We start from the raw sequence: 27,159 nt of genomic DNA on the forward strand, positions 1-27,159 counted from the left end.
GTTTTCACTCATATCTGATACTGAACAAGTAAAAGCTGTTGTTTTCTTTCTTCATTAAGTACTCCATTGTTACAAGTACTCTCCTAACCAAAAACTCTTCTCTTTGACATCAATAATACATACTTTCCATAGTCTGGTCAAAGCTCACCAGTAGCACAATGTTATTTTAAAAGGATGCCATATGCAACATCGAATCACAGCCAGCTGAGGACACGTCCACAAGACTGGATTACCAGGGTCGTTCTGCATTAAATATACAGTACAGCATCAATGTGTGAGTGTGTGAGAAAAGAGGAGAGAGCTCGTGTACAGTATGGCAAGTATGAGAAATGTTTTTGCTTCACATGACCAATTTGGCCAAACTAATTTGAATCATTCACATTCAAATGAGCCGATAAGAAAATACACTGTGTGACCTTTAAACCGTGACTCCCTAACATCAACTGGATGCTGTGTCTGATGTCCAGAGCAGAGAAAAGGTAGCTATGGTCACTAAAAACAGCTCGTCCTCTGGGGGGAAAAAACGACTCCTCCATTCGAAATTGTGCACAATGTACGCTAACTGCGTTGGCTCACTCATGTATGCAATGACTTTATTAACTTCCTTTATGGTAGCTCAGTTTAAGGCTGCTTAAACTAGAAGCTCCGCCACACACCCGAAATACACTGACAGAGACAAGGCAGTCACTTTGATAACGTTTGGACCAGCTGCTGGCAACTGAACCCAGTTCACTAGTCTCAAAGTGGGCGTTCAGATATTTCTCTTCTCTGACTCAGAGGGTCTTTGATTTGAGCGACAGACCACCGGCTCCACATTCATTTGGGGCTGGAAAATAAGGCCAACCTGTTCAAACTGCAACCACATGCAAGTTCTACTTCCAGCTGTTTGTTATAAACAACAGTTTGGTGCAACATTCTTGTGAACTAATCAGCCATCTGAGGCACAGTTCACACATTCAGGCAAATTACCAGCTTTCGAGAGTTACTTTCAGGATGTAATAACTTACAAATAATTGATTACTTGCAACCTACTTGTGAGATAATCCATAAAACTCTTAAAATTCAGAATTGTTATCCAGTAACTTTCTGTTGCATTTTGGCAGTTAGAAAAGGCAAATTAACACTTGGATTTAAGTGACTGACTATAATAACAGTTAACCAATCCAATGGTCTCATATATAAAATTGCACTACTGCCTACAGTCTCACAATATGCTGTAAAAGTCCTTTTCATTTAAAACACGTGTAGTATTTGAGAAAACTAACACCTATCTTTTTTTTTTTTTTTTTTTGCATTAGCTATATTGGGTTGCCATTATCTTGTCGTAAATGCCAATTACATTGAATTAGTTTCACTTCAACCCTGAATATGAAGTGATCTCTTGTTTTCGGAGTACACCAGCACAGAGGAGAACAGATGGCAATGAGACACACACAAGTATAGACCTACATGAAGTCATGCCACATATGCAAGAGCGCACAGCTCGACTAAGAGACATTTTAGGATTTCTCCCTCCCTGCCACTGCTGGTGAGCAGAGCGGTCCATGGTTACTGCTCAGTTCATATCGTACCTGCATACATACACTGACATACATTAGATCATTGCCACAGGGCACATTTTAAACACTCATCTTCGTACTAAGAACGCTTCTGGTAAGACTGTTTGAATGGAGGGTGGGTTTGTAAAAAGGGGTTCAGTGTGTCTGTAGTGGGTTCAAGTAAGGCTTGGTAGACCTCTCTCTGTCAGGTAGCACATAAAGTGCGTTCTTCACTGCCTTTGCAATCTCACTTCCACACCCCTCACTTCACCTGTAAATAGACCTGTCATCTGTCCATCTGTCCTGCTCGTGTCCCTGCAGTCTGTCACAGAAAATGTGCTTCAGCTTTTTGTCTACACACTGCCCCCATGCCTTCACACCAGTGGATAGAGAGAGAGAACAGAAATAGAGATTAGGAGACCAAAACAGGAATAATGAAACCGTCTTGAAGGACTTCATTTGTGTCAGCCTATACATAATAAAAACCAAGAGCAAAAGAAAAAAGCTTATTTTATGAAATCATTCCAGAAGGATAATTTGGGGTTTGTGTTTGGTTTTCATCTGCATTTGCGGACCGAAAAGCAGCATTCATCTGGCCACGTTTGATCGGGAATAACATAAACGTGCAAAATCCACAGCACCACAGCTCACACACACACACACACGCACACACACACTAGAAAACTAATCTTCTCTGCTTTGTACAGAAAAAAGAAAGTTGAAACTCAAGCAGAAAAGATCACTCAAGAGAAATAATCAAATACAGGCAAAATTTGAGATAAAATAAAAAATAAAACCACTTATTAAATATATATATATATCATTTTCCCAATGAAAGTTGTGATCACTTACTGCACACAGCTAAAATTTAATGAGCTTTATTTTTTCTCAAAACACCTCATAAACTGTCATTCCTAAAAAAAACAAAAAAAAAAACAAAATAATACATACATAGGGTAAGCCCAACATTCTCCACTAGTTTAACCAAATTTGTTTCTCTCCAACATCAACATGAATCAAGATTATCTACTGTCAAATTAATTAGTTTATTTTTGCAAATCAGCAATAGCAAAAGATAAATAATAATAATAATAATAACAGCAATAATATCGGTCAGGTTAATAACATCAATACCAAGAACAGAAAAAAAGACTGATGTGATCCTTCCCAACGAGAGAGCGCTTGAAAGTGGGGAAATAAAACCAGAGTGCACCACAGTGGAACGCCACCATCCATCGTTTTATTAGTGACACGGCATCACAACAGCTCAGCTCGTCAAGACTCACTGAGGAGAAGATATTCATGAAGGTTTTGGCGGATTGGAACTGAGCTAGGCCTGGATCGCTGCTGATGCCAACCACACCGACTTAGACTAATAAGCTCTGCGGGTTGGCTCATTTTGGCTGAAATTGGATGAGGGCTTTCATTGTTGGGTGCAGCTAAATGTGAAATATGAATTAGGGGAACGGAAAAGTAAATAACAGATAAAACTGGCGAGGGAGAGGAAGAAAAGAAACAAAGTTCTCTGTAAGCCACATACAGTAGCTGTCGACAAATTCCTTGGGGCCTGCGCTGAGAGCAGTGTGTTTGTGTGACCTGTTTGTACTTTCCTTTCTGCCTGCTTCAGTTTGTTGAAATTTTGACAAATGTTGTTTCCATCGATGGAACGATTTTACAAGAGTTCTATTTTTTTTTGCCAAAGAAGCTGAACCTCTTCTCGCGATCCTTTTCTTTCCCGTCTTTGTTGCGCATCGTAACACCTCCAGCATCACCTGAGCTGGGGGAGATGGGAGGCATCGTCATGGCACGGCTGAGCGCCCGCTGACCTCCGGGCGAGTCTCCTGGCCCTGCTGGAATGGAGCAGAGGATGGAGCGGATCCAGGAACTCATTTCCGCCTTTAGAGAGTAAAAACAAAAAACGTTATTATAGTTCACCATTCAGAACAAGGGCACACTAAAGACACTTGGTACTGAGTTATTTATTTCACTAGAGAAATTCTGTTCTCGACATCTCACCTCATCCTTTGCTTGGAACAGATACTCTTTTCCATCCCCTAGCCTGTGACAGTGGTGAAGAGGCAAACCATTAGTCAGGGATAAAACACTCACCATTTCTCCATCTTGTTCTGTTTCATCACACCCTCTCATTGTATTTACAAACATGGTGACAACTATATTGTACTGGGCTTCTTAGTTTCAGCGTATTTTCTCACCTGAGCTTGAATACATGTTTCCTCTTCTTATAGTCACTGGCTACCTCACACACAGCCTCTCCGAGGCTGATGGGTACCTCTCCGTGGTATGGAATGCCGTTGCTAGCGCTTTTGCCGTCTTTATAGAAACCAAGACTTCCTTTCCTTAAGACACAGTACACGTTCTGCCAGGACCTACAGGAGCAAAGAAATGGGATTAGGAACAGCGTTTTGCAAGTCAAACAAAAGTACATTTATATTTTTATATATACACACACCTTAGAAAGGTAGTAACACTGCAACAAACAACTTTAAAAAGCTAACAGATTTTAAAAATCTGATAAAATAAAAGCCTGGTTAAAAGTTATAACAGATTAAAACACAACCAAGTTTTCCAGCCATTAACTTTTAGAATAATTTTAACTAGAATCAAGTCTTTATTGGCTGGCCTCTCTCATGTCTCTTTTAATGCACTTGAACAATCCCCCCTTCCCCCAACACTCACCTGGTAGCTGCCTTCTTGCTGTGGGACTCCATCTCCTGTTTTCGACAGAGCATCCCCTCCATGGTTTCTGGCTCAGACTCTGCTCCACCTCTGCTTGGTAACGTGGCAGATGGCTCAAGGCGAGAGGACGCCAGCCCGCTGTCCCTACCTGGTCCGTTCACCGACTCAGACTCTGAGCCCTGCAGTTCAAACCAGAACACGAGTGGTGGTGAGGAGGTAGAAAAACACATGGTTGAATGGACACAGTGAGCAGCGATGCAGCCATTCACAGCCATACATGAAAAGCCATGAAGACGCTCGCTTTGACAGTATTGTATGATTACCTGAGATAACGGCATAGCGTGGGTTCAGGAGGCCCACATAATCACGCAGAACACTGATATCAAACAGGACAAGTACAGCCACTCACATGGGTAAGACACAAAGTTAAAAGAAACATACGTATGGGAAGCATGCATGCTACACTGAACATAGATATTGAAGTACCTACATTTTCAAATTACCTGTCATCTATCAGAACCTGATACCAAATTTGTTTGAAACAGAGGCAGATACAAATTTGCAATGCAAATAATAATATTCTTAAGATAATCTTTGCCTCTTCAGTTAAGTCTCAATAATTTATCAACGGTAAATGAATAAATGATAACTCTGCATTGTGACACACAAACGCAGACAAAAACATACATGAACACACTTTCAATTACAGCTCAATTCTCTAAAGCCTTAAATCCTCCATATCTCTTAAATTAAGTATTTCGGCTTTTATTTGCCATTTGAATCTTGAAGTATGAGAGCTTAATTATGAAGAGTAGTAGAAAGCATTATCTGCTAAGGAGACTTTCCCTCCCTCAATAAACCTTTTTCTCCAAAACGCTGTTACATGACTCAACCAAATGACTTTCACACGCATCACAGGAAGTGTACACATATAAGGGAAGACTAGAACAAGCTACATAGAAATTGGCTTTGAACAGCTACAATTATCGCTACATTTACAACTCGGGACTTCACATTTACAGTCACTCCTGTCCTGGTCAATATGAGCATATATACAGCAGCAGACCGATCCATGACAAAGAAACAAAGCAATCTGTTCATGAATCTGCATCATGCCTTTAAACTGCAATGGGACTCATTAATGAAACCACATGGTACATGAATAAATAAAGCAATGGTTTGCATCTGTGACAGAGAGCAATGGCCTCTCAACAGAAGAAACGACGCACTGCAGTTGACCAGGAGCTGAGCAGAGGTTGTGAAGGGGGCGAGGGGAAGCTACAAAGCCCATGGCTTGGTACTCACACGCTCCAGCTGCTTTGGCTTATACACACGCTTGGGCTCTGATTTCTTGCCCACTGACAACGATAGCGATAATGACTGCTGGTAAAAATGCAATAAGAAATTGTTAAAAGGTTTTTGTCTGTGGCAGAAACTTGAAAGTTAGTAAATAGGTTATACTTCTTCAACTTTCAGACACAACAGCTGTGGGGATTAACCATAAAATCAGTTCAGTTCAAATAATAGGGAAACAGCTCTTTAAATTGAATTTTTTTCTGTAGTGTTAGCTGCAGACCTAAAAATACATTTATTTCTGCTTTCCACAAGCAGCCACACTTCCATCATCTCCTCTGAAAAACAGACACCATGTTTTTTTTTTTCATCTGCCAGTGAGGACTTTCACTAGGATGCATGGAAGTTTACTGGATTCTACCCAGATACAAACACCCTCGTCTAAGTTGCACTCTCCAATTGAATCAGGGTTCCTGAGGTAGTGGGTGGTTTCTTCCTTTAAAAACCCTGTGTGGCATTGATTCTTTTTGAAAGAGGAGCTTCCTTACTACCAACTTATTTGTCAATGTATATCATCAAGAATCTCTGGTAAAAAAAAAGCATGACGATGCTTCTTTCAATTGGATAATAGCAATAAAAGTCATTAGAAAGCAAGGTAATATGCACCAAACCAACACTGTTGATTGGAGTAGAACAGACAGAGACAGAGACAGACATACAGTACATACATACATTTACACTATGAATTACATGTATAACAAATTCAAAAGGTTTGGACTTTAGTTCTTCAGTGATGTAATATGATTGCATGGCATTAAAGGGAAACTTTCCTCCATGATGCCTGCACACAGAGCTTCCCACTCATTTGCCAGGAGATGTTGTCAGCTCTGGGTCTGATCCATCTACAGAATGTACTTCAAACATTCAGAGCTATTTATGGGCCAGAATACAGTGCGGAGGAATTATGGCGTATGGAGGAGTAAGAGTCAAGCACCACCAACCAGAGCGGCACAGTGCATTCTAGTAGGTTTTCTTAAACATCTTTTCTTTTGAGCAAAAGCGAATAGCACAGCCCTTTTCTCCATTTTATCTGTAGCATCAGTTTCAAAAATATTTGTATCTCTCTACTGCATAGATAGCCAGGTTTTCCAGCAGCAATATACTACTTCAATGCAAATTACCAGTGTAATCTTTCACTATTAAACTTTTTCACACAGATTGAGAAAAATAGTGGATATAATTTTTAAAAATCCATGTCATAATATAGGAGATGAGGCAAGACAACATGGAAAAGACATTACTTGACATTACATGCTGCAGCCCTAAGATAAAAAAAAACAGGTGAAAATGACTGTAACACAGAGCAGAAACACTATAACACTCTTTATAGAACATGTCTCACCTGCGATGTGTCATTGTCACTGTGTACTCCATTCACTGACACTGACTGATTGAGTGTGGTCTGGTCCAGGCTGGTTCTGTGTTTGAGAGTAAAGGAAAACATCACTTGAGGAAAAAAAAATGTTGATACTATGAACCAACACCATAACTCCCCATTGGTTTACCTGGCTGCAGAATCATGTGCATGACTTTCTGTCTCAGATTGTGCCATTTCTGCTGGGGGTGGCGTAGGGGGTCGCCGCGCTCTCTCCTCTTCCTCTAGCCTCCTCTGGATTTCCTGCTCCTCAAGCTGAAAAATGGGAATTCTTAGTGCTATCTAAACTTAACACCTAATGACTGAGGGAAAATCAGTGTTTGCATTCATAGATGAGTAGTGGATGTCCTCTACATCCAGTATCTAGCATTTTTCATGTGATTTGAGTCATCTCTCTACTTACTGTAGTGAGTTTCTCCAGCAGTACAAAGCGTTCTTCCCAGGCTGTAGCAAGTTTCTCAAAGGCCTCGTGGCGCTTAATTAGGCTCTCTACCTCATCGACATTTGAGCCCAGCTCTGCTGCTCGCACCAGAGGTTCTTGCCCTGCCAACCAGGACTCTGCAATATAGGCATCACGTCCAAACTGCAAAACCTCCAGCACTGAGATGCAGAGAGAGGGGGAACAGACGACAGAGAGACATTTACAAATACAGTACAGTGGTACAGTTAAGAGCATCAGAAATTATTGGTACTGAGTTGGGTGCACATTACACACAGGGCCCTTTCAGGCTAACAATATAGTCATAGTAGTAATACTGCTAGTACTATTATATATATGTATAGTAAAAATAATGATGAAAAAACATGCAGACGAACCAAAAAGTTAGTCCTGGCTCTAATTTTCAAAACCAATTAAATGAATTAACTATGTGTGACGCACAGATGTCAAATAGAATACAAGTACAGTGTGGACTTATGGCACTGAGCAGTTTACCTCACAGATCTTGACACAGGAAAAATGTGCATCTAATAAGCCTTCAAACTGGACATTAGTGCTTGTATTTTATCTGCTACCTTCACCTTGTAACAACTTGTCCACACTGACCTATCTCTTGTGTTTTTTTGCTACGCCACTATTAGATTCAGTGTACCCTTCAGAGTCTAAAACATGTTAAACGCGCATACCAATCTGCAAATGGTCCATCTTGTCTTGCCACTTTTTGTTGATCTTGTCTCTTTTTTCCTGGAGTTGAGCCAGTTTCTCCCGGATCTGTAAATCAAGACCATTCAGTAAGGAGTAGATACATGAAAAGACTGACATTATATAATATCCCACAATGAGCCATTCGGTATGTTCCTTTTTTACTGTTGCTCTTTTAAATATGTATGAATATGACTGCAGATAGCAATACCTCATCAGCTGCATAGTGATTATTGTTAATGAGAGAGTTGCCCATCTCAATAGAGGCAGTAAAGCTGTCTGCTCTGGTCTCAATCTCTGACTTGATGTCCTGATGATTGGCAATGACCAAGCCTGCAGAAGATACATCCCTGGGACATGAAAAACGAGAGGATTGAGATTTAAGGTTGTGACACTGATAACATCAGCATTAATTATGGTAACTGGAAAACTAGGCATAAAAAAGCATAGCATTCACCTGGGGCTGTCATGTGCGTCGATCTGCAGGTTGACGCCATCCATCCAGAGCATGAGGTCTCGCACCATGTTGAGGAAGCGGAATTTCTCCACGGTGTCCAACAGGAGGAGCCTGCGGGCCTGACCAGCCTCGAGCAGGCCCTCCCAGGCAGAGGTCACAGCATGTTCACTCCTGTGAATGTCATCAGCTTTCTCACCAGCATAGGCCTTCTGCAGCCTTGCTGCATCATCTTGCACCTGGTTCACCTATGAGGTCAAAAAGGAAGAGGGGACATTCAGATTTCCTATTCACATTTCTCTCTCTCAATTTTCCATGAGATCTCTTTATCAACACATAGCTGACCTGTCCACTGAGGGCCTGGATGTCATTTTCGAATGTGTTGTGCTGTCTGTGTAGATGCTGAACAGTGTTCAGATCACGGCCAAGGTCAGAGGGCAGCCCCTCCCTCTTCTCCTTAACACGTCCAAGCACCTCCATGGCGTCCTGATGGAAGCGGTGCAACTCATACGAGGCTGCCAACATTTGTGTGCGTGTGTCAATCAACTCCAGCAGGTCAGCCCAAGCCTCGTTTAACCCGTCCTTCCACTCAGCCACACTGGCGTTCTCAGGGTGACCCGACTCAATCAGGTCATCAGCCAGCCCGTTTACACCATCTACACGCTCTTGGCCGATGGTACTGGTGTCACGAGCAAACTCCCTGAACTTGTCCCTGAGCATCTGTAGAAATAAAAATCAGGACAAAAGTTGGAAACATAATTAATTTAATTTCCCTGAGCTTCAGTGTCTCCAAAGCATGTGACTGAGGAAAAAAAAAAAAAAAAAAAAAACTTACAGTGACATGTTCATAGTCCTGTCCTAGTTCATGGGAGCCAGCAACCACCTCCCTCTCAGCAATCCACTGTTCCAGGTCATCCACCTCCCGCTTCAGCTGGGTCAGCCGCAGTCTCTCCTGAAGCCGCCCACGACGCTCCTCAGCAAGGTCCTTCAACCCTGCATACAGCTTATCAACCTGGGCTTGCCGTAAGGTGATTCTCTCACTTAGAAAAGAAAAATGAGAGACATGACAAATCAGGGGTTGTGGGTGTACAACTTGGTTCACATGAAGGCATGTGCCACAGCTGACACATCAACATTCAGACCTATTTGTGGTCCCTCACCTTTCTGGGTGTTCACTGGTGACCATGAGCCGGCTGCTATTTGCTAGCTGGTGAATGGTTTGGGCGTAGTCTTCAAGTGCCTGTTCCAGGGTCTGGTGCTTTTTGACCATCACTAATGCACTTTGCTCATCCTATGAGACAAACAGGAGATTTTTATTTAATTCCTTTCTGTGATTGTGTATACTGCTTCAACTTTGTATTGAATTGTATTCTAGCAAAATAATTTCCTTCGGAATTAATTAAGTTGATCTTATCTTATCTTAAGAGCATACTTGTGTTTTATTTTGTCTCATCTTACCTTGGCTTTTTCCTCTGACATCATGTGTAACTCTTGCTCTCCCATCCAGGCCTCTGCCTCCGCAGCATCAGCGTAAAACTGCTGGGCACGATTGGCCTCTATTAGACGGGCGCGGCGCTTGTCTGTCTCGTCAATCAGCTGGTCCCAGAGATCACGCAGCTCAACAAGGCGGTCCTCTAGGACAGACTGTCTCTCACCATCCACCTGGCTCTGAGTCTGTCCTCGTCTATGGATGTCATCGATGCGAGGCTGGTGGCCCTGGATCTCCTTCTGCAATGTCTGATTCAGAAACAGAAATTTTTACCCTGCATTGGGACATCCAAGATCCAAGATGGCGGCGCACACAGACGCAGCGGCTTGGAGCTCCTCTCGCCTATTTCAATTTCGTTGTGCTTCTTTGCAAATGACAATAAAAAATTCTGATTTTGATTCTGATTTTAAAACAAAGTGCTAGTAAGTATCATTTCATCATCATCACTTCACCATTGTATGTTAAAAAAAATTTTTTTTTAATCACTGTACCTGGTTCTTCTTGATAAGCAGCTGTACGGTGGGCAGGTCTTTTCCATGATCTGTGGAGGTTGCCAGGGGCATTCTCTCTTTCACCCATAGCTAAGAGAAAGTCAGAAGAATGAATAAATCATGAGCATCAGGCAAAACAGGAAACACTTTCATTACTCATACTTTATATCTAATTTATGCAGTCAGTCAGGTAATCTGACTCACAATTTCATCCTCCAGATCTCTGTTGAATTGATGAGCTTCTTTGGAGGCAAGTAGTCGCTGTCTCCTCATTTGGAGAGGTTCCTGAAGGCCAGAGAAGCTGTCCATGACACGTCTCTGCTGGTCATCCACCTCAGTGGGTCCAGCGTCCTCCTGGCACAGGGCCAGAGCCTGAGACTGGAGGGACTGCACCTCCTTTTCTCTGACATCCATCTGGTTCTCCACCATCTATACAGCGACAGAACAATGATGTCAGGAAAGAAAATATGACAGTTGGCAATCTCCACTAAACAGCTTTGGTCAGTTCCACCACGTGAACTCAGAAAGTATCAGGTTTAAAAATATCATAGAAATAAGACTTACTGAATATGTTTTTTTTCAGCATATCTAGAGTTCTTACGTTCATGATATACACTGCCTGTCCAAAAAAAAAGTCGCCACCTGGAGTTAACTAAGCAAATAGATAAGAGCCTTCAATTGGATAATTACTGCAGTGATGAATATGTTTCAGCTGGCAACAACTTATTTAACCCTAGCTTATGCGGTGAGTAGCTTCTCTTTTCTTAAACAACCATGTTGGAAGACATATCCTGTGGTCATGGAAAGGGTGTTAATCTGTTTCAGAAGGGTCAAATTATGGGCCTGCATCAAGCTAAGAAAACAACTAAGGAGATTGCTGAAACTACTAAAATCGGGTTAAGAACCGTCCAATGCATTATTAAAACATGGAAGGATAGTGCTGAACCATCATTTTCGAGGAAGAAATGTGGTCGGAACAAACTCTTGGATGATCGTGATGGGAGATCACTTAAACGTTTGGTGAAATCATATCGTACGAAATCAACAGTAGAACTCATGGCTATGTTTAATAGTGAATAGCATTAGTAGCATTTCCACACGCACAATGCAAAGGGAACTCAAGGGATTGGGACTAAACAGCTGTGTAGCCCTAAGAAAACCACTGATCAGTGAGGCTAATCGGGAAAAAAAGGCTTCAATTTGCTAGGGAGCATAAAGATTGGACTCTGGAGCAATGGAAGCAGGTCATGTGGTCTGATGAGTCCAGATTTACCCTGTTCCAGAGTGATGGGCACATCAGGGTAAGAAGAGAGGCGGATGAAATGATGCAGCCATCATGCCTAGTGCCTACCGTACAAGCCACTCTTCAATCATCGATACAAGATCTTGGTCCAACAAAATATTAGAGTGTGCAACTTTTTTTTTGGACGGGCAGTGTATATTTGTATCAATATGATATTGATACTCTGTAAGACAACAGTATGTAAATCTGCATAGATTGTGCTTGCTTGCACAGTGTGGCCTACCTGGTGCTTCTTGAGCAAGATATTGACGCTGGTCAAATCTTTGCCATAGTCGTCGCTATTCAGCTGACCCTCAAGGTTTTTCAGCCAGACATCCAAAGCGGAGCAGCTCTGTGTAAAGAGCTCTGCCCGGTTAGCATCAAACAAGCACTGGGCCTTGGTGCGGGTGGTGCCTTCCAGCTCCTCCCATTGACGCTGTAGGTCCTCCAGGGTCTGCTGAACAACAGATTTCAGCTCCGGCTTCTCTGCCACCAATGCCTGACCCTCCTGTAGAAACAAGAAACAAGTTTTAATGTACGTTAATTTAGCTGTTTGTCAGTGCTAGGCTTATTGATCAGCCTACCCATTAAAAATCCCATCAACAGGCAGATTCCCAAGTACTGTTTTATAACATTATATCTGGGAAAAATCTTTTCTTCAATATGTGGTTAATGATGACAATAAATGTAAAAAAGGCAACACCTTGTCAATTTTGTCTAGCCAGTCTTTGTTAGAGGCCAGCTCTGCTGTGAAGGCCTGATGTTTCTGCCACTTGCTGTGCAGATTTCTGGCCTCATCATAAGACATGTCCTGTGCCGTCAGCATCTTCTCATTGATCCACAATGTGAGCTACAGAAAAGAGAATGGCATTATGGAATAAGCATTACTTTTAATATTATTATATTAAAGAAATACAAGTTATTAACACAAATCCATTAGCTTATGATGTCTTATGATGATGATGAAGGAATCCATTTCTGTTCACAATACTAGTTAACTCACATATTTATCCATTACCCATGTTTACTTTTGTCTTCATTATGCTACTGTTCCTTTTGATTTGTTTACCTCCTGTCCATCTTGGAGGAAGTGCTGGAGTTCGCGGTTATCCTTAAGCTTCGCCAGCAATTCATTTGCAGCCTCTTTATTCTTAAAATGCCTGGAGAAAATTAAGGAGGAAGCTTAATTCAAACATTAAATTAAAAAGAGAAACTTACATTAATTGGGCTTTTTCTCCCTTCTTTAACTTTTTCTCTAACCTTTCCTGGATGGAATCAACTTTTTCCTGGATCTTATCAGAGTTTGCATTACAGTCATTAATGAGGCGCCGTCCAGCCTCCACCACACCAGTTATCTTTTCCTCACTGGCCTCTGTGGTAGTGAGGAAGTCCTCATGTTTCTTAATGGCCTCCTCTGCTCCCTGAAGACTGGTGGGCATCTCTGTGTGGGACAGCACATACTCCTACACAGAGAGGAAAGGAATGTTTCTTATGAGCAATCATAATTCCAGTGATTTTTCTTGGTTTCTTTATAGCATCTTGGCTTACTACAAGTGATGTATTGAGATTAAAACATTTAAAACAAGTACAAACCCTGAATAGACACTAGAATTCAAACTCGAACAAGCTACAAGTATAATTGATTGTTTAAGTCAACAATTTATATTAACTTGCAGCAAGTTTCTTTGAATCCCTACACTTAGGTTGTTCCAGTTCTTACTTGTAAATGAGCCTTAATGTGTTAATTACCTCTTAATTTCATGTTTGCCTAAAAACTATGATAGCATATCTCTGGATTTAATGACATGAAAATAGAAGTAGTATAGTGGCCCTATCATACAGATCTAGGTCTATGACCTACTTACAGTGCAGCTTAGATTCAGATTTCTATCCAACTTAGTTACCCATGAAGGCAAACACAGTTATTTGGCATTGAATTTGACACTCACTGCTAGACTCTAAAACTAAGGCTGTATGTTATACATGTTTCAATGAGGCCTCAGCTCTCTTGCACAGGCTTCAATTCCAAAATGTGTTTTTCTAACCTGGTTGTTGAGGAAAGCCTCTGCCTGTTTTGCGTCTCTCAAGAAAGTCTGGAAGTCAAAGGCTTGGGCCAAAAGACTGTGGCGGTTCTCCCACATGCGGCGCAACTCATGCCAGCCGGTGTCCAATGCCTGGAGCCTCTGGGCCAAGAACATGTACTGGGCATCTGTCTGACCTTGGGTCACCTCCTCACCAACCGCTCGCATCTTCTCATAGTCCTCCTTATAATTATCCACCTCATTCTTAATACTCTCATGCTGGGCTAGCAAACTCTCAGCTTCAGGCAGAGAAGTGGGAATGTCCTCTGAGGCCACGGCTGTCTGTGTGCGGGATAGCCAGGACTGGAAGTCATCCAAATCCCTAAGGAAGCCCTGCAGCTTGCTGGCTTCTCCCAATGACTCCTCACGGCGCTTCATGGTGGCGTTCAACTCCTCCCACACCTCTTGAATCTCTGCCAGGCGTCCTTGGATCTCTCCAGCCTGATCTGGATGTTCCTTGGCCAGCTTTTCTGCCTCGTTTCTCAGGTCATCCAATTTGCCCTGGTAGGCCATGAAAAAAATATTTAAATGCCGAAGTGATAACAGGATACCTCGACATGAAGCCAAAAATAAACCCATTATTAATTTACTGGGCTTCTTGTTTATCTATTGCAGTCTATTCTGTTCCCATCCTTCACCAATAAATCACTGCACGCGACCTCTCCTTACCTGAATGGCCTCCAGGTCCCTCTCCATGCCAGTGAGTTTGCGTTGCAGTGCCATCACTCCAGCCAGGTCATTTCCCAGGCCCTGAGTGGATTCAATCACCTTGGTCTTTTCCTTCATCCAAGTTTGGATCTCATTACACTCCAAGTGGTAGTTCTGGATGTTGAGGGCCGACTCTAGGCCTACTTTCTTTTGACCAGCCAGTTGTTGGAACTCCCTCCATCTAAGGACCACACATTATGCAATATTTAGGCTAAAAGCGCTAACCACAGTGATCACTGGGTACAAATATATTTCTTTGTAAAATAGTGGGTTTTACCAGGCATTATATGTTAGCTCTGACCTGTTGTTAAGTTGGTCTCGTGTCTGGTGGATTTGGTCAATGTCACAGTTGTCTGAGCACAGCAGCTGCTCGGCCACTTGGTTCACATCAGTGACACGAGTGCCTAGGTTGTTCATCTCAGGTTCCAGGGTCTCAAATCTGCAGCCACAAATAAAAGATCAAAGAACATCAGAACATCTTATTCTGAAATGTCTGAATCTTATTTACACTAGATATTTCCATAGATCATTAAACTATTTGCGAGAGAAATTTCACAAATGTAGTTATTTGAATGGATAATGAGGTATTATTTCAATAATTGTATTGCTTTTAGGGGATAACAATTTAGCCATCATGTTTCTTATAAATCCAATCTTCAGTATTCATATTTTTCCCTTCCCTTACGCCCACACTAACCTCTGCTGCACCACCTCTAAGTCCTCCAGTTTGGTAGGGATCTCCATGCCATACAACCACTGCTCCTTTTCCTCCACCCAGAGCTGGCAGGCACCAGCTTCACTAAACATGCGGTACAGGGCCAGGGCACCTTCCAGAGCCTTGCGTCGAGCTGCTGATAGAGTCTCCAGTTCTTCATAGCGCTGCTCAATAGCTGGTAGGCGACCATCCACCTACAGTCGGCAATAAACAATAATTTAGCACTGCAAACAGCATGTCATCATTAAAGAAGTATGAAAAACAAAGCGCACATACCTGAGGGTAATGTATATAGGCCTCTGGCAGTGCTTGGGCCTGCTCATGAAGGGAGTCAATGAGGGGTTGGTGGCTGTGGATCTCCTCCTCTATCTCCCTCTGCTTGCGAGCTAGAGTTTGGGTGGAGAACTCATCGTGGCCGACCTCCTGACTGGACACCTGTCTAAGTGTCTCTATGATCCATGCCTCCATGTCATTGGCATCTGTTTGAAATTGGTGCAGGGCCACTGCTTCCTTAAGGTTCTGCTCTCTAAGCTTAGTAGTCTGTGAAGCACGAAGAGCAAAAAAAAAGCTTTATTTGAAGGAAAAAGCTTTATCCTGTGCCTAAACAAAAATTTGTGATCACCACCCACCTCCTCCAGATGTGCCCACTGTGCCCGGATATCTTCAATCCTGTCAGTGACCTGTGGGGCTCCAAAATGTCCCTCCTTAACCAAAGCTTCACCAGCAGCAATGCTGTTACTCAGGGGACCGTAGCGGGCTGCCATTTCATCCCTGAAAGCCTCATGTTTGCTGAGCAAGTGAAGGGCTAAAGTGAGGTCACGGCCACAGTCTCCACTGGCCAGGATCTGCTCCTGCTCTCTGATCCAGGCTGCCTCCTCTCCGACATCCCACATGAACTGCCACAGGCGGCGCGAGTCCTCTAGGCGCTCTCTGCGTTTCCCAGAGAGATGACCAAGCTCCTCATAGGCTTGACCTAGCAGGTCAACCTTTTCACTAACCAGTCCCGGCTCACATGGTTTGTAGGCTGGTTATTAGAAGAGGCAGGAGTACATGGCACTTACATATCAAGCACGAATAGGTCAGAATGAAACTGCTTAATCTGTACAGAGAATGTGTAAGAGCATGTTTGAAAACTCACGCTGTTCATAGGAAGTGAAGCGCTGGGCAGCTCCTTGCACTCCCTTGATCCTTTCTGCCTGAGCTGAAATGTCAGCCTCTACCAGATTGTGTTTCTGCAGTAGATCTAACACATCATGCAAATGCTTCCCACTGTCCTGAGACTGCAGACGACTCTGAAACAGACACAGTGCAGTACAATATTTGGTTATTTCAAAAACAAAACAAAAAGTAAGAAATCAGGTATTGTGTCTGCTAACAGAATATGTGAAGAGTGGGCAATATTCCTGGAAAAATCTTTTAAAGAGAATAGATATTCATACAGTTTGAATCATTACCATTTTATGAGCCTTGCCCTTGGTGACATTTTAAATTACCATAAACCAATGATAATGGCTAACAACAGAATTTTAACAAGCTGTAGCTTCAGACCATTAACCTTAACAAACAGGGAACCAAAGCCTTACTCAAATGCCAGAGAATTTTCCTCTGGCAATTAGAGCAGAAGGCCATTAAATGACAACACGACATTATGCTACAAACACAATTAAAACTAATAAACTGTATACACACATTCTATTTATATGGTGAGGCTTGACTGAATCCCTGAGACATTAACAGTGTGATTTCAGATACCACTGAAAAGTACAGAAGAAATGAATTAATCAGCTCCACCACAGACAAACACTGCAATGCAAACATATACCTGTTCATGCCCTTTCTCAATTGAGAAATGTAAAGAAACCGTTAAATACTAACTTTTGAAGCTCAGAGGTGAAAAGTGCTATACCGTATTTGTTTGAAGGTGGTGGGTGGCTGATGAGGCCAAGCCCTTAGAGTAGTACCATGTAGTCGTAACATTTGATCTGAGGCAGGGGAAAGAGGCTTAAGTACTACTTTTTGTAACAGCTACACAATTGATTGATGATACGCAATTTCCCCGTCCTGGAACTAATAAAGGAATATCTTATCTTATCTCATCTTTAAAACAATAAATGATTTACACCAAAATCAAGGTAGAAAGTGACTATGTAGTACGCCTGTACAGTGAATTCACTAGATCATAACAGAAAATTAAACCTACAACTACAAAGACCCATTATGACTATAACTGGTAACCTTGCATTCCCACTATTAGAGGCCTAGCACCATCATTTCTGATAGTTAATACAGTATGTGCATTATGTTAATTAAGTACATTGAATGATTCTGCAGACAGTAACATGGGCAATAAAGATAATGTAATTGCAGCTGAAATGTAAAATGGTGTGTCCATGGCCATCAGCCAATTGCATTTGGCAATGACAGCATTTTCAGACTGAAATCAAAGTGAATTAAGATCACAGCATGTGGGAACAGGGTCACCAGATTTAACCATGTAAGGAGAAAAGCTCACACTCCCCTTGAGTGAAGACTACCTCAGCCGACCTCAGTAAAGCCAGCAATGACAAGCGACACAGCTCAGGCTCTAAAAAGCTAATTACAACTGCTAATGGTCCACTGGTTAAGTGCAAACACTAAAGCTGCTGAGAACATATGTGAACAACAACTAACTTAATTGAGAGGATTCGGAAATTCCCTTTTGTTGATTAATAACAAAGCCAATAGAATGTAGGAATGAAAAGCAGTAGTAAAAAGCATAGGGTAAGCATGGTTGTGCTGGGTGGGTCAGTACCTTCATGTCTGCCATCCAATCCATGATGTAGCGCATCTCTTGAAACAGTCTCTGTAGGTCACGATGGGAATTAAGCCGCTCTCTCCGTGCAGCCAGAAGCTCTTTCAGGTATTCCCACAGTCGAAGAACATTATCCCTTCGTGCAATTACACGCCGAACATCATGGTACCCCTCTGTTTCTAGCTCTTTGGCAACAGCCTCCACAGCAGCCACACGTTCCCAATATGCCCCAATGTCTGTCTCGATTGCCTCATGTTTACGTGTGGCAGCTTCCACTGCTCCCAAGTCAGTTCCAAAGTTGTCCTAATAACAGAGGAAAATGAGCTTAGCACTGTAAAACCATTCAATATGTTCAATCCAGAGATAAGAATGCATCTCTAGCCACAAATTATTCTGTTTTTGATTAATCCAATTTTCTTTTACTACCTGAGACACCAGCCTCTGGTTCTCACTCAGCCATGTCTCCCTCATAGCTGCTTTGCGGTCAAAACGTGCAGCAAGCATCTCCAGCTTCTCCTGGCGAATCAACTCATTTCTTAGTGCAAGCTCTCGTTCATGCTCTGCCTTTTCCAGTCGCTCCCATGCCTGTCACACCAGTGAAAAAACAGGAAGTTGGTAACATGCTGCACCTAGGCTACAAATGCTGCATCATCTTATACGGTGGTAGTAGTAGTAGTAGTAGTACACGTGGTCTAAGAAAACCTTAAATTGTACACAAACAATTTACCCAAAAGAGTGTGACAAGCATGGCTTCCATGCCTATAGAGAGACAACTATTTCTAGATAAACCAATACCTTATTGATGTCAGAGATGAGTTTGCCCTCTCTTGGCATGTAGACTTTCTGATTGTTTGCTCTCATCTTGCTCTGGATAGTAAAGAGGAGAACCTCCAAGTTTCCTTTCTCTGTAAATCTGTGGAGACAGACACCACGTCTGTTTAAAACACTGGATAGCTTCAAACTTTGGATCCTAATAGATAACAAGTATTGGGTAATTCACTGGGTTATACTATCCAGCTTTCTGATACTCACTTGGGGGGTTTCTCCACAGTCCGGTAGGAGTTGAAAGCCTGGAGTTGGTTCTGCACAGCACTCAGTGAGTTAGCTAGCTGCCGGTCATTGAGCGTCACTATGGTTTGTTCAATCCACTGCAGCAGCTCTGAGGCCAGGGTCTCATACTTCTCTATCAGCTGATCAGCCTCAATAGCATAGTCCAGCACCTGCAGCCAAGAGTGATCTGTGACTCAAGGCAACTGGTGGGCAAACACTCAGTATACTTGTAATCAGGTTTTTGCGCGCACGCGCACGCGCACGCGCACACGCACACACACACACACACACACACACACACACACACACACACACACACACACACACACACACACACACACACACACACACACACACACAAACACAAACACAACTAACCTTGCCAATACGTTTGCCTTCCACTGCCAGGGCTTTCATCTTGGAGAAGTAATGATAGTAGGTCGCCACATAGGTGATGATGGACTTTTCATCAGGTTGATCAACATTAACATCTGTAGAAAAAAAAGCAGGCTTCATTTGCACCTGAACTCATTGTTAATTTTTTAATCCACTGACCATAAACGTCAGAAAGCACTAAAAGCCTGGTTGTGTTTGGCTCTTAAAACAGCCTGAATGAGGAGTTTAATAGGTGCAAAACTGTTTGGATATGCTTTTTGAGAGGTCACTGTAGCTGACATGTGATGTAGTGTTGCCTAAGCCATAATTAATTCCAGTAATCCTCCATAGTCTTTACACCCAGTCTGTTTCGGACAACAGGCACCAGCTAAGTGCCTTAATGGAAAGTGTCAGGCCGTCAGCGCCATGTTTTTATGGAGGCTTTACCCACTCACCTTCTGGGTCCAGCAGCTTAGTGAGCCCCAATTCCTTCTCAGCAACATTAAAAGCATTCTGCAGATTGTAGTGAGCATTGGACCTCTTCAGGTTGTCAAACTCAATCAGGTCGGGTCTGCAGAGGCCAGGGAACAATCATGGTTTTAATACGAAAAAACTGCATAGGAGAGCAGGGTGCAGACAAATGGAAATATCATTCAATATGGCATACAGTGTAGCATTATCTTCTTGTGGTATAGAGAAAAAAAATTGCAGTCCACTCCTATACATGTCTCTGTTTAAGACCCAGGTGCAGTAAATAATCCACTGGATTTAAGTATAGTCATTTGCATCTTTAATCTGTGAATTAGGCAAACTGCTCTGGCTAATTACTGCAAATTTTTGCCTGAACCATGTTTTCATTTTGAGTTTATTTACGTGTTAAAGGTGTGTCAAATTGGATTGGGGCATAAACCATTAAAACACTATCATTTAATGACCAATAAGCATGAACTGGAAGTTCCAAAATGCAGGAATGAAAACTACATTTTCCCTATTTTCTCACTGAGATTCAGTGACTGTGTCCAGAGGTTTGAACTGTACAAGGATCATGAAACCTTTTACTCCACACAGGTACTTAATTCATGAAACTTACGAAATATGCTGCAGATACTTCAACAAGAGAACAAGGAATAACCTCTTTGCATATTGCAATTGCCTGCTGTGGTGCCTCTTATGTAGTTTAAATAGGGACCTGATCATGTAAATGGCAATGACATGGGTGACATGAATATACCATGGTTCAGTAACTTCAACAAAAGAAATGTTGCATCAAGTATCACTTAGGCATTCATTGTAAAGAACAATGCTCTATTTGACTCAGGACTTAAGGCTACACTGTTGGCCTTCTGTTCTCAGATTAATTGATGGCACGATTACCAGCAGGGTGTGCAAGTGAGTCATCAAGCATGGATCTTCATAGAAAATAAGTGGGTTATTATTTCTGTGATCTAGGTCATCTTACTCCCTATTTTATTTTCATCCTTTTAGCCATACTGCAGACTGTTTGAAGGATGAGAGTAGGAGGAGAAGACCTAAATAGGAAGAAGGGTAAAGCACCCCAGACAAGTGTGATGGTACTGCGACAGATGCTCTTCATTAGGCATAGAAAAAAAATACTGGACACGTTATTGATTTGCAGGACGACTATCTAAAATCCTCACTTATGAGAGAAGACCTGTTATAAATGTATAAATTAATTATATCCAAGTGTATGCCTAACAAGAGCCATTTTATTGTAGTAAGCAACATCAAGTACAGGAAGAAGTCAATGACCTGTGTTTGTGCACGATGGCATTGAACGCCAGACCATCTCTCCAGCTGGTAGTGAAGTTGTGGATGTTGACATTCGGGTATCTGCAGAGGCCAGATCAGAAACCATTAATCATTAACTCAACACAGCAAGATCAGTAACCACTTCAGCGAAACCATGAAGCATCAATGGTCAAACTGTATCTTCAACATATTAAAAGTGTTTATCCTGTGTGATTAAGCCCTCATTCTGTCTCTCCTCTCCCACTCCTTTCTCACCCAGCAGTTTTCATTTGGCACCAAAGCAGCAGGGCATCTTTTGCTGATTTTTTCTCCTTGTTGTCTTCTGTCTCCACACTGATGTCCTGGATCTGTCAGCAGATCATTCGTTCAGTTAAGACTGTGTCAACATGATTTTACACAATTCCTTGATAATTAGGCCTTGTAAAATTGTTTCTGCAATTTGTTATCTGTTAGTACATTATACCAAATTTCTGGAAGGGTTAAGAATTCCCAAATAATGCCATTCATTCCTACAATGATAGCATGAAGAATGATTTTGCGCATCACGTCACAGCAGCACTAACCTCTATCACTACTTTTGTGAGTTTGCCTGAGGATGGACTAGGCTACATGCAGAGACCTGATGTCCCAAAGCCAAACTTGCTCTTTGAAAGGTTAAGCAACATGGCATCTGCACTGAGAAGGGAATGTGCAATCTCCACAAAATAATGCTGGTGTTACCTGGAAGCGAAGGATGATGGTCCAGATGAGACCCAGGGTGAGACGGTGATTCCCATCCACAATGTCATGTGAGCCCATGTTTTCCAGATGGACTTTTTGCTCCTTGAGAAACTGCAGGGCTTTATCGACATTTTCGAGACAGTGGATACGCATGCGGCCCTTAGTGGGCCTTGGCTGTGGGGAGGAGAAAAAAAAGGAAGAAGACCTATGTTGAAATTATTGAACAAAACTCATCAACACACGTGAAGTGGGAAGGATTGCTGGAATTGAAAAAGAGAAAAACAAGTAGAAGAAGTAAATCACACTTTTAAAAAAAGAAGAAATGTAGCGCATGATTTCTCCTTCTTCCTGACTTGTGGTGTAGGGTGAGGGTCATGTAGAGGGCCTGGTTCAGGGTAAGGACAGAAAAGGGTGGCTTCTGTGTGATACTGACCAGCTGTTCTCCTGAGAGCACTTCCAGAAGGCGGATTAGCATGCGGCCATCGCGCAGGTCAGTGTACAAGTCACCAATGCGACATGTCACTCGGCCTAAGTGAGAGTTTACCCATTTGGTGAAGGTCTTTTTCTGTACTGCTTCACGCTCATCTGTAGAGGACACAACAAGAAGGAGAGGGGCTGAAGTCACATTACGGTACATGAAGATTACAACTGGCTCCACTGACTGAGATGTCATTCGCCTCAATATCATTACCATCAGGGAAATAAATATTTACAGGGAATCACTTTTGCTCTAAACAAACACCAGTGTTGTTTTCAACTTTGATCACTTCTGAGAGCAGACAGGTGACAGTAAATCATAAGGACTTAAGCCCTTGTCCTGAGCAGCCCATTTCACAGATAAGCTGTGCCATTAAGTCTCTAGGATCACTGTATTGACAGGCTTAGTGAGCGGTTTTCACTCTTCAGACCAAACTTTACTGTTGGCTCTGCTCATGAGTCCACTGCTAAGTGCCTGAGTTTAGAGCCGCAAGGTGATGATGCAATGAAAAGGCATATAGTGAGCATTTCTGCTCTTTCTTTATTGGAGGAAGACTAAAAAAAGAATCGCAACAAATTAAGCTGTAACAGCAGCACAGACATATGGACCAGGGGAGTAAGGAGCTAATCCTGCTCCGCCGCCTAACAAGGTGACCTCATTTCTAGGACACAAGGTCTTCCTGCCTTTAGAAAACACTATTCTAGCATTGTATTTAATGCTCTGCACCTAACATAAGTCCACAAAGAACAACACTGAGGCAGACAGAAAAGAGATCAGAGGAGCAGCTCTCTAATAATAATTTAAATAAAATAAAGCCTGTTTGCAGCAGCATGAAATTAAATAATGGCAGTGAAAATAAATGTCTCATAGAAGTGTTCATTGCACACAGCTACATATGATGCGTGTCATCCTTGCTCCTTCTTCCTGTGCACTTCAACCAAATATGTATTGAGCATTTGGCATTATCATATAACTTTGTTGGTGCTACTGACATTAGCCTACCAACAAGTTCTTAAATGTCGCTAAAGGTTGTGTTTTTCTTAAAGGCGACCAAAGAGGTGACCAAAGACGGCATGTTGTGCAACCATCCCCTCTACTAACTGTCAGCTAAAAAAAGAACTGATTTTGAAATTTCATGCAAGCCTGCTAGGGTGGAGTAACATAACACAGGACGTAACGCTTGACCTGGTGCTTCCTCAGTATCTATACTCTACTACAAGGGTCCTCTGTTGAAATAAGAAATACAGATAGCTTTATGTGATTCAGGAAGTAAATGGGACCCTATGAAGTTTCTGACCTGTAGTGGTCCTGTACATTGATATTTCAGTGAGCAGGTTTCCATATTGTTTGTCAATGCTCCATCAACATGCTCACAAGGATGCATAAATATGCCTTGAGCACACAAATTTGTGCCGACTCCAGAAAGTCACACCTGTCAATTTCCTCATTGAGACTCACATTTCAGTGTGTTTTGTGACATCTTGCAAGAATGAAATGAAAATCTCAGGGAGGTGACCTAGCTCAGTAATGAAATGCCAATGCACTGTGGATTGCCCTTGCTTGCTTTAGTTGCCGTTCTCCTGACAGCACTATCTGCTGAAATGCACTGGCCAGCATTAGAAGAGGCGATAGCTGAATATATTCCATTGTTTAGTCTGAAGTTGTTTGGCTGTTCATGCTGTGCACCAGAGCTGAGGGCAGCAGAACGACTCATGGAGGCAGTAGGAGAACTTGGCAATAAGAGTGAAAACGCATGGCACAGTTTACATTGAACTAGTAAGTCTCATTTACCTGCATGTAGCATGAATACACATAACAGCCTTTTTGGATATCTTCTACTGTAGAATACAGTAGCAGGTTAAAATCTAAACTCTTATAGTGTCTTATAGAGAAATGAGAATTGTGTTCAAATGTCTGCTACTATAAAGTACCATTTTACTATCCTACCTGGCAACCTCGCTCTTTTCCTGCTTGAATGCTTGGTAACAATTGGGGAGGACACATGCATCACAGACAAAGAGTTCAATAGCAGATAAACCTATGTGTCACAGCACACACAGCACAATGAGATGGATATGTTGGTCTTAGACAGATTACCATCCGACTATGGTAACTATGCATAGAAACGTGAGGAGATTACAGGTAACACATGCAGAAGCACACATACTGTACACGAGTCAACAGGTTTTATGAAAAAGGCCAAACAATGTGTTGACTTGTGTTTTTAAATCTCCAGATTCAACACTGATATATAATTGCAGTTTTCATAAAAGAAATGTAACATTTAAAGGCAAAAAATTAGCTGTACGAAGAGATGTTAATTCAGAGCAGGTGACTATAGTCATGGCCTGCAGGCATATTTGAAAGGGTGGAGCAAAAACAGGCTTATCTCTGCTACTCCAGCGATCAGTGTTCTTGTGTCCTGGATGTGTCTGCTTTTTCCTGGTTTAACGAAACTCAAGGATATAAGACAAATAACAAGAGTGTTATGGTACTCCAATAACTAACAGCAAAAAAGACCTGGTTGATTCTCTGTGAGCTGCAATAAGGTGCGCTGGTTCTTTACAGTTGTTGTTTGAGCTCTGGAGTCTTGCCTTTTTATTCCATTCTCAATTCAACTTTCAAGAACTTTCTATTCATCTCTCTCTTATGTACCACACCAACATATTCCATCATTAAAAAGGCTAACCTCTAAGCAATTTGAAGCCATTCAATGAGTTAGCAGAGGTGGATTACTGTGTCAGGTGAGGCACAGTGGAGGAGCCTACATTCCTCCTGATGCTTTGTCATGTTGTGACAGCACCGAGCACTCAGGAGAAGGCAGTAGGGCAGTGGGCAGGGGTCCTAAAGAAGATAGCTGCTGCCCTGCTGGTGCTGTGCTGTTAATAACAAGGCTACTGAACAAGAACACAAGACAAACACAGGCATCAGTCTCTGGCGTGTTTGCTCAATAACACAAGCAAACACAAACCTGTCATCAGTTGTGGCTCCGGTAGATAAGGGCAAAGCTGGTGCAGCTGTTTTCTCTAACAATGTGACATTTTATGGATTATGCTGTTAGTGCTTGGGAGGATATGTCAACTGTAATGTTTGTTCATCAACATCTAAATAGTTTCTTATTTTTTTACTAATCAGTAACAATAATTAGCGTCTGCAACAGAAGATTTGTTTATTTTTAACAGAAAGTACCCTGGTGGCCAAAGGTGAGAAAAGATAAAGGAAACTGAGGCTATGCCATCTCTGTATTGTCAGATAATTTACACCTCACGTCACAGAAAATACCAGCAGATCCTGCCAACATAGTTGCACAACTACACAATAGAGGACAAGAGTAGGAAAATATTGGCTTTAGAAAGCAGGCTTAGTAATTTCTAGTTAGTCTTCATATGTCTGGCATAATCTAAGCTATCTTTTTTGACAAAAGAAATCCCTCTTAAATGCACACCTGCCTTGAAACATGGACAATGGTTTTAACTACGTTAACATGTAATATGCCAAAGTCAGTGCCTGCAAGATGTGATAACACTGCTTTATATACTTATGTTGACATAACTGCAATCCAACACACTGGAGATGTTAGCTACTCTAAATATTACGTGAGAATGTAAATTCAATCAACTATTCCATTTTTCTGAGATATTGTTTCTACCATTAAAATATGCTAAAATGCTGAAACTGGACTCAACTAAACCACTAAGTTATATACAGTATGTGCCTTAAAACCCCACTGGGCCTATAATTATGAATATTCTTATTCAAATTTGACAAACGTCAACAGTCAAAACCATTTTAAAACTAGCCTGACTATCCTGGAGCTCTACCACTCCTTCAGGAGCCTCTTCGTGACAAAGCTAGAAAAACAAGTAATTAAAATTTTCTGTGCCATGTTTTTCTCCATTGTTTACTAATGGCAGATCAGAACTAGTGGTTAGAGGCATCGCTGAATGTTTCAAAAGCATATTTGGGCATGTCCAGTCATTTTGAGCATGTTTGTCTCTGGTAATAAGCCTTAAGTATATGTCAGGGCAGGGGAGTAGTGTGGGGGCCTGGCTCAGTTTGTGCCCGCTCTACTGTTGAAGGTACAGGGGTTTAGCTTGCTGCTGCTTTTCTATTTAACCTCCAAACAAACTTGCACACTGTTGATAACGATGATTAGCCGCAGGTAATCTGAGCAAATATGCCGCCAGACTTAATCCTGTCTGTGTGGCTCATAGTGGTAGGATCATGTGCGGTGATAAAATGGAGACAGATACAACTAACAATCAGTGGGCCAAGGCTCACGTACATCTATGAAGGAGGGTAATGTTAAGACAAAAGATTAAGTCTAGATCAGCTGTGCCGTTGTACTGAGGTCATGGTTTCTTATTTGATGTTTAGCAAATCTCATGAACACACATCCTTTTTTTTTTTTTTTACATCACATACCATATTGAAATTTCAGACAATGTGCAATGTAATTGAGCCAAAACCTTGTTTGAGTGGAATGTGTCTTACTATTCCACAGTGTGACTCGTTAAAGACAAGACTGTGTCTTTCTGCCAGTAAGATGCCAACCTGTAAGTGTCTGGTTGTCTTTCCTTGCTGCCAGCGTAAATAGCATGTGGTCATTGATAACTAATCTTCTTGATCCGTCACTAGCCCCTTCGTACTG

At 42.0% G+C, this 27,159-nt stretch overlaps 1 protein-coding gene across 1 annotated transcript in view; it reads right to left on the minus strand.

The window, feature by feature from the left end:
• Positions 1-2,400: 2,400 nt before the first annotated feature.
• sptbn2 (spectrin, beta, non-erythrocytic 2) overlaps positions 2,401-27,159 on the minus strand; it is a 30,698-nt gene continuing 5,939 nt past the window's right edge. Inside the window, exons 2-38 of the mRNA XM_070844243.1 lie at positions 22,464-22,615; positions 22,031-22,204; positions 21,566-21,657; positions 21,311-21,391; positions 19,996-20,111; positions 19,544-19,656; positions 19,148-19,335; positions 18,911-19,028; positions 18,542-18,700; positions 18,116-18,418; positions 16,463-16,616; positions 15,954-16,348; positions 15,601-15,864; positions 15,307-15,518; positions 14,911-15,048; positions 14,571-14,790; positions 13,866-14,402; positions 13,081-13,283; positions 12,890-12,980; positions 12,524-12,670; positions 12,065-12,328; positions 10,743-10,967; positions 10,539-10,628; positions 10,017-10,295; positions 9,719-9,849; positions 9,394-9,598; positions 8,904-9,278; positions 8,562-8,806; positions 8,316-8,454; positions 8,089-8,173; positions 7,367-7,563; positions 7,094-7,218; positions 6,931-7,006; positions 4,236-4,414; positions 3,752-3,925; positions 3,555-3,597; positions 2,401-3,434 (exon numbers count right to left, since the gene is read on the minus strand). Coding sequence (XP_070700344.1) covers positions 3,222-3,434; positions 3,555-3,597; positions 3,752-3,925; positions 4,236-4,414; positions 6,931-7,006; positions 7,094-7,218; positions 7,367-7,563; positions 8,089-8,173; positions 8,316-8,454; positions 8,562-8,806; positions 8,904-9,278; positions 9,394-9,598; positions 9,719-9,849; positions 10,017-10,295; positions 10,539-10,628; positions 10,743-10,967; positions 12,065-12,328; positions 12,524-12,670; positions 12,890-12,980; positions 13,081-13,283; positions 13,866-14,402; positions 14,571-14,790; positions 14,911-15,048; positions 15,307-15,518; positions 15,601-15,864; positions 15,954-16,348; positions 16,463-16,616; positions 18,116-18,418; positions 18,542-18,700; positions 18,911-19,028; positions 19,148-19,335; positions 19,544-19,656; positions 19,996-20,111; positions 21,311-21,391; positions 21,566-21,657; positions 22,031-22,204; positions 22,464-22,615 — 6,902 coding nt within the window. The 3' untranslated portion in view covers positions 2,401-3,221. The remainder of the gene's footprint in view (positions 3,435-3,554; positions 3,598-3,751; positions 3,926-4,235; positions 4,415-6,930; positions 7,007-7,093; positions 7,219-7,366; positions 7,564-8,088; positions 8,174-8,315; positions 8,455-8,561; positions 8,807-8,903; positions 9,279-9,393; positions 9,599-9,718; positions 9,850-10,016; positions 10,296-10,538; positions 10,629-10,742; positions 10,968-12,064; positions 12,329-12,523; positions 12,671-12,889; positions 12,981-13,080; positions 13,284-13,865; positions 14,403-14,570; positions 14,791-14,910; positions 15,049-15,306; positions 15,519-15,600; positions 15,865-15,953; positions 16,349-16,462; positions 16,617-18,115; positions 18,419-18,541; positions 18,701-18,910; positions 19,029-19,147; positions 19,336-19,543; positions 19,657-19,995; positions 20,112-21,310; positions 21,392-21,565; positions 21,658-22,030; positions 22,205-22,463; positions 22,616-27,159) is intronic.

This window comes from Pempheris klunzingeri, chromosome 14 (genome assembly GCF_042242105.1).
Source record: "Pempheris klunzingeri isolate RE-2024b chromosome 14, fPemKlu1.hap1, whole genome shotgun sequence".
Taxonomy (NCBI): domain Eukaryota; kingdom Metazoa; phylum Chordata; class Actinopteri; order Acropomatiformes; family Pempheridae; genus Pempheris; species Pempheris klunzingeri.